Raw genomic sequence first — 7,741 nt, 5'->3', positions numbered from 1 at the left:
GAGATTTTTTTTCAGTAGGGGTCCGACATGATCATCTTAAATTATTTCAACATAAATGTGTAAAAAAGAAATCAATCAATCTTCACTGATCTCACTTAATCACTTAATTCACTTAATCTCACTTAAAATTGTTCTTCGGAATCGTCTGTTCCTCACCAGGCGACAGAATCTCAGTAAAAGAATATTTACAAAGATGAAAAGTAGCTCTGGATCCATTTTTTGATGAAAAATTGGTTTATTAAATGTTTTCACTACAGCGGAATATGACTTGAGAATGTGCCATCACGTCTTGGCTTGAAAATGTCAAGGGACAGTAATTATTTTAGGTAATAAGTAATTATTATTGTATTATTATTGACATTAATATTTCATTTTATTATATAAATTTAATTATCGGGTAAAAAACTGCATTTTCATAAAATGACCGCTGAATGTATTTCTGATGGGTTAAAATAATTAAATGGACCTGGCCACTTTTTCCGGCGACCGGTTCGTAATTGTTATGCGACACCATGACGTCACTTTACGTGCGCCGTAAATGACGTTGTTGTCCGAATACTAACTTTAAATTGAGTGCACTACGTAGTCCAATCAATCCATGTCCCCCATGTAGTAAGTAGTGAATAGGGAATGAGTGTGTGGTTTCGGACACACACTCCAGTGTGTGGTTTGCGGAAGACCTGTGTGGACACGGTAGCTTAAGTGGTGTCACCTATTCTGTCCTGGCCCATTATCCCTTTTCAGTTACGGTATATTTTTTTATTTTAGTCCATCGTAGCATTTGGGCTCTTCCCGGTCATCGGTATCTTGTATCTTCACTTCCGCCATCGGCCATCGATATTTTCTGCGACAGATGACAGTGACAGGCGGGGTGTTACCTTCCATCGATACCAGATAAGCCCAGTTCGGGTGCTGCCTGGACCAGATAAAACAAACAATAACGGTTTCAATCCTACAATGTAGCAGGAAGAAGCGCCAAAGACTCGACTATGGATACTGTGCGTTGACTTCACAGCTAAAGGAGAAAAAAATGCTTTTGCGGGCGGACAAATTAAGACCATCCAACACTGAAACCGAATGAGGAAGCCGCGTAAAGCTATTTAACTTCGTTTCAATTTTTGGCAAGAATCAGGAAGATGCTTCTTTTTATTCGTGTGCTAGGATGCACTCGTGGTGTCTTTATGAACAAATTCAAGCTAACACAGCCCAGGATGCTATGGCTGGATCAGCGGCTGACCTCGTCCGTTGCTTTTCACAGGCTCAAACCGGCGACCACCATTGGAGCAACACCTGTTTCCTACATCTCTTTACCTGGGAAGGACATTGTCGTGCTGCCATGTAATCGCTATAGAGCGTTACACACCCCCGCCGACCAAGCACGAATAATCACAAACACGCACGGTGCCTTTGCCAGTTCTTCAGCCGCTTCTTCTCCAACACCGGCCGAATCACTGAAGGCACCGACGGTCCCAACGACCACCGTCCCCCTGGATGATGTCAAAAGAATATTAAAACTAGCGCAATCTGAAAGATGCAGACTTGCAGGTAATGGGGTTTCCTTGTTGAAAGTTTGCCTTTTTAAAGATGTGATGATGATGTCTTACCAAAAGTTTTCTCTGTTTGTCACCCCAGCTGCTGTGGGATTCCTCACCATATCCAGTGCAATCACTATGTCAGCACCTTTTTTCTTGGGTAAAGTGATTGACACCATTTACGGCAGCGAAATAGACACAGACACAATGACTGCCTCCCTAACTTCTTTGTGCATCACGCTGACGGGGGTATTCCTGTGTGGTAGTGCAGCTAATGCTGCCAGAGTCTACCTCATGCAGATTTCAGGTGAGGCCATCAACTGATACTTTACAGGATAAACTAAGGATGAGTAAATTAGAGTGTGTTATTTGCTGCTGGAATCTGTTGATATGTGTTGTTTCAATTGCAAAAACAGTCTGAGTGCAGCAACATTTCAATTTTACCTCATGAACTTCTAAACTGTGTGCATAGGAACTATATTATCACCAGAATAATAGAAACAAATAAATAATGTGCCATAATTTGATTAATACTAATCGCGTTTGTCAAAATACTGTCATCACGAGTTGTTTCTTCTTCTTCTTCTTTAGGTCAAAAGATTGTTCGTAATCTACGTGCCTTGGTCTTCTCCTCTATCCTTAGACAAGAAGTGGCTTTTTTTGACCAGACACGGACGGGCGAACTTATCAACCGTCTGTCTGTTGACACTGCAGTAGTAGGCCGCTCCCTCACTGACAACCTGTCCGATGGACTGAGAGCTGTTGCTCAGGCTGTTGCTGGTGTCAGTATGATGGTGAGTCTGACCTCAAGGTTAAGTTTATTAAGATTATGGGGTAATGATACATCACAGCTGTAGGATACATTTATATCCAAGGTTTAAAATGACCAACTTAAATAGTAAACATATATATTTATAGTTTTTGTAACATTTGTCACCTTCACCATGTAAGTACAAGTGATTACCAACTTTAGCAAACTTTAGCAAAAACAAAGTAAAATTTCTGAGTAATCAGTAAAAAGAGATTGGTTTCATGAGAAATTCTTCTGTCATAATGTCTATATTTCTGACATGAATTCAGCATAATTTTTGTGTATTTATTTATTTGCATCCCTTTTCTCTTAGTTTTATGTTTCCCCAAGTTTAGCAAGCTTTGTGCTACTGATTGTCCCTCCTTTGGCTGGTCTTGCAATAGTCTACGGTAGATACCTACGCTCCATCTCCAAATGCACACAGGACGCACTCGCACGAACCACACAGGTAAACAATGCCTCAAACAATATCAGTAATGGATAAGGTAAATACCCAAATCAAACCTTTAAACTGATGAAGGTTCTAATCAGGTTTTTCTACTGAAAACTGTTGAGCCTGTATTTATTTATTTCTGTGATTTAGATATTGAAAAAGTTAGCTTCATAAAATGATTAGTATTTTTTTTGTATTATATAAAAATATCTTTATTGAGTATTCCTGTTATACATATGATAGTGATAAAGTTGCAGTTAATGAATGTGTTTGGGGGAAGTTGGCAGAGGAGCGTATCAGCAACATGCGGACAGTGAGAGCGTTTGGCAAAGAGTTGTCAGAGGTCAGAGCGTACAGACAGAAGACAGACGAGGTGTTCTTTCTGGCCAAGAAGGAAGCTGTAATACGAGCTGGCTTCTATGGTGTGGTGAGTGTTTGTGATTTGATTGTAGATACAAAGTACAGTATCACAATCTTGCCTTTGGTGTACCGTACCATCAAGGCTGTGTTCAGAAGCCTTTATTCTTAGACATTTGATTTGTTTGCAAATCTTTTAAAAAAGAATGGACATTTTATAAGACATTTTTAAGTTATTATGAAGGATTATGATGTCTAAGCATGCAAAAGATGACAGCTGTGCCTTATAGGGGTGTGTGTTGTGTGTGCTTCAGACTGGCCTCAGCGGTAACATCATGATCCTGTCCGTGCTCTACAAAGGAGGCCTCCTGATGGCCAGTCAGCACTTGAGTGTTGGGGAGCTTTCATCATTTCTCATGTACACCTTCTGGGTTGGCATCAGTATTGCAGGTAAACTGTAGGTGCTCATTTTCACTTCATGTCTGTGCCATATCGATCACTGTGACAACACCAGATTCATAGGTTGGTATTTTGCAGGTCTGAGTTCTTTCTACTCTGAGCTGATGAAGGGGTTTGGAGCAGGTACCCGACTGTGGGAGCTGCTGGACAGACAGCCAGAGTTTCCCTTAAATGGTTAGTACACATACACAAGGAAAGCTTTTCCCCCTTTGTGGCATATTTGTGTAATATTCATACTGTATATAAATTGTTTATATTGTTTAGTACATACATATAATTATACATTTCAATAACTGCCAGAAATGCATTATTTACTAATGTGATGTATTGTAAATAAAATATCTCTGGCCTTAAAATTAAGGCTGTTTCTGGGTAATTTCTCTCCTAATTTCTATGCTGTTTTAAACGAACTATTAAAAACATTTTCATTTCTTTCGCCCCCTTTTTTCTGTCCCTCCACAGAAGGCTTGGTGCTTCCTCCAGAGCAGTTGAAGGGTCAGCTAGAGTTTTGTAATGTTTCTTTTAGTTATCCAACCCGCAAGGACGCTCCCATTTTCCGGAACCTCAATCTAAATGTCCCAGCTGGTACTATTATGGCTGTGGTTGGATCCAGTGGGTCTGGAAAGTCAACTTTGGTCTCCCTGCTACTGAGACTCTATGACACAGATGCTGGTGAGACTTAAATTGATTTGCTCGGGGGGGGGTTATCGCCTGTGATGGTTTTGCCTTTTTTCCAGGTTATATCACTATTGATGGTCATGACATCAGGGATTTAAATCCCTATTGGCTCAGGAGTCAGATTGGAACTGTGAGCCAGGTGATAAATGATAAATTGGAATTTTCCATGTGACATCACACATGAATAGAACCATTAAGGACCTCTAAATAACAATTTTTGTGGCTTTCCTTGATTTTCTCCCAGGAGCCGGTGCTGTTTTCCTGCTCTATCAGAGATAACATAGCATATGGTGCCGTAGACCCAGAAGCTGTGAGCAATGAGGACATCTTCAGAGCAGCCAGAGTGGCCAATGCTTACAACTTCATTCAGGCTTTCCCAAAGGGCTTTGACACTGTGGTGGGGGAGAAAGGAGTGCTGCTTTCAGGTTAGACATTACGATCACACCTGATTTACCAGCAAGAACATCTTTTACCTCCCTTTACTCGTTTTGCTGTAAAATATTTTTATTCAGGGAAGATTGTAGCGTTCATGTTGAAATTGCTGGTGAAAGAGCAAAACTGGTGTTGAAATTCTGTTACCATTGTTACTTCTACTTTACTTTTCAGGTGGTCAGAAGCAGAGGATAGCCATAGCCAGAGCGCTACTCAAGGTAACATAACATGCTGGTTCTGGAAGCTCATCAAATCTTGGATTTGAACTGTTTGTGAAATAATGTTCTCCTCTGTTATCTCTTCAGAATCCCAGGATCTTGCTTTTAGATGAAGCTACCAGGTGATTAAGGAATTGTTTCAGAATTCAGTAACTAGAACTACATAGTACAGTTAAGCAGATTTGTTTGACCTTTCATCAATCCTCAGTGCTCTGGATGCTGAGAATGAGCTACTGGTGCAGGAAGCCTTGGAGCGTCTGATGGATGGTAAATTATTTTATGACAGCTTTTGTTTGATTTGCTCTGAAAAGTCTTTTGAGTTTATTGTTCACGTGTTTGCTATTTCTTATACCCTCAGGAAGAACAGTTATGGTTATTGCTCACCGCCTGACCACAATCCAGAATGCTCATGCTGTTGCTGTACTGGACCAGCAGCATATAGCAGAGGTAGGGCAGCACAGAGAGCTGCTGGCCAACAGACAAGGCCTGTTCAGAAAACTAATGGAGAAACAGGCATTCCTTCAAGAAGAACAGAAACAGGCACTTCGCTGAGAGGTGTGGTTCTAGTAGTAGTTCCTACAATGATAAAAGTGAGATTATGTGATGAGGTCAGTGGCTGGTAGAAAAGAAGTATGCCAATTTAGACAGTTATGAAAGTAGAGATGGCTGACAAATGGTTAAGAAGAGCAGAAATAATCATAGGATAATAGATTAACAATGAAGACACTAGATTGGAAATTCATGGAAAATATGAAAAATTGTTCTGAAAGTTGCCAAGTGGATATTGGAAAAGAGAATGTTTTGTTTTAATCACTGGTGTAAGAGGCTTCACTATTGGCTTCACTATTGGCTGTGACAGGATCAAGTTGTAGTGACACGAAAGTGTTCCACCATTTTTATTACTAAAACAGCATCATTCTGGTATGACGGGCACAATGCAACATTTATTTTAAACTTGAAACTTGTCTGTAGAACCTTTTTAGAGTAATTTAACTTTCAATAAGCCAGAGTTTTCAGTGTGTGTTGTTAAAACATGTCTCAAGGTTTTGCTGAAGGTTTCAGAGGTGCTACCTGGAGCGTGCAGACCTCCACCGAGCAGGTCATTTCCCCACATATTGTGACCTACACCTATAGAACAGTATATAGAGAGCAGCAGTAGTGATACTAGTATATATATCACAGGTTGCTTTATGATCAAACCCCGTTGGCTTTGATATATGGAAAATCAATGTTTAAAGTCCCATCAAAATCCAGAATGTCACCAAAATTTAATCAGCTCTTCTTTGTCCCAAGATCAACATTTCTTGAATGTTTTACTAAAATCTCTTCATAATTTTTAGAGATATTTCACTAAATGTCAGACATATTTTTCTACACACAAAATCAATCGTGGTCATAGAAATTTTGATGTTTTAGCATAACAAACCTTAAATCTGTTCTTTTTTTATTACCATTGTTTTGATTTGTATTTGTTAAGAGATAGAAATACTCTGATCAGAATATGTAATGTACATTCATACATATTTTTGTGGTAAATAAATTAATAAATTTCTCTCTAAATAAAATATGATTACGGTAGTTTTTTTTTACAGTTGTCTGACTTTATCCTGCTGAGATGCACACTGCATTTTATAAAATTGGAATGTTTTAATTATTTTGTTATATATGTCCGTAAAACTTATTTTACACTTGGGTAAATTGCCTTATATAAACCTTTTTTAATAAGTGCATTTCTATGACTCAAGGACACTTTACATGTTAAAATAAACCAACAGTTAACAAAGATGAGACAAAATATACAAATAAAATATAGATTACTACCTTAACATGAACATGAACATTTCTTTTTCTTAAATTTCCCGGGTATTTGATATAAATGGATGCAGTGCATTATGGAATCAACAGGTAATGAGATTGCCTCTCTATTCGTGGGACTGCTGCATAGGTCTTTACTAAGTTTTATATCAATCCAGATCATTATACCCACAGAAAACCTAATGGTAATCAGAGCAGAACATGTGATCGATCTATGATCTATGATCGATCCTTGTTGCCGGTTTATAAAGTCTTTTATGATTACATTTATACCAACTGAATCAACAAAAAAAGTTGCATTTTCTGGTGTTGAATTTTGTAAAAGGTACAGTCTCGGGAGGCAGTTATGTTGGAAATAACACTGAAATGATAAAATGTTTGGACATGCTAATAGATGGTTGCTCCTAATGTTTGTCTAAGCAGTGAAGACATGTGTGAGTTTAAATTAACCCCTCCAACAGAGGCAGCAGTTGTTGTGTGTAGAGGGTTTCTCAGCTGGCTAATATAGTTGGCTAACTATGGGTTTCTAATATCAGCTCTGTGTGCCTCAGCTCCTCTCACTTTTCTATGTATTGACCCTGGGCTATTTGAGGAACTAGTGGAACTGAGGTTCATGAGAACGGGTGGCAAAAATAGAATCGTTCTTTCAATTCAAGGGTTTTGTTTGAATCTCATTTTTACTCTGACATGGCTGATTGGAGGAATTCAAGAGAGACATGATCTGCTGTTTTTCATAAAAGAATATTTTAATGAGTACAGTCATGTTTTCAGGTAAAGAACAATATGTAATTAATATCATATCTGTTTTTATACGATGCAGCATGGTCGAAGGCTAACTAAAGTGAACACAATATTTTCAGTAGAATGAGAGCCTTGGATCCTAACCTGAGAAACTCATTAAAATCTACTCTAGAGCAAATCTGTAAAAAGCAGGGCACTTGGGTATATTGTACTGGGGAATCAATGCCCAGACTTGAACTAATCTTACTTTTTCTGACACTTTCAC

At 38.8% G+C, this 7,741-nt stretch overlaps 1 protein-coding gene across 1 annotated transcript; it reads left to right on the top strand.

Moving 5' to 3' along the window:
• Window positions 1-413: 413 nt before the first annotated feature.
• On the top strand, window positions 414-6,485 carry abcb10 (ATP-binding cassette, sub-family B (MDR/TAP), member 10). The gene is made up of 14 exons (XM_057025707.1): window positions 414-1,545; window positions 1,633-1,839; window positions 2,124-2,326; window positions 2,657-2,791; window positions 3,057-3,203; window positions 3,448-3,583; window positions 3,671-3,766; window positions 4,055-4,264; window positions 4,330-4,409; window positions 4,515-4,695; window positions 4,877-4,920; window positions 5,008-5,042; window positions 5,129-5,187; window positions 5,279-6,485. The coding sequence occupies exons 1-14, from the start codon at window positions 1,137-1,139 to the stop codon at window positions 5,470-5,472; spliced, it is 2,136 nt and encodes a 711-aa protein (XP_056881687.1). The 5' UTR covers window positions 414-1,136; the 3' UTR covers window positions 5,473-6,485.
• The last annotated feature ends 1,256 nt before the right edge of the window (window positions 6,486-7,741 follow it).

This window comes from Takifugu flavidus, chromosome 2, assembly GCF_003711565.1.
Source record: "Takifugu flavidus isolate HTHZ2018 chromosome 2, ASM371156v2, whole genome shotgun sequence".
Classification (NCBI taxonomy): domain Eukaryota; kingdom Metazoa; phylum Chordata; class Actinopteri; order Tetraodontiformes; family Tetraodontidae; genus Takifugu; species Takifugu flavidus.
The sequence above is the reverse complement of the archived record's forward strand: the minus strand, read 5'-3'. Positions and strand labels throughout refer to the sequence as shown.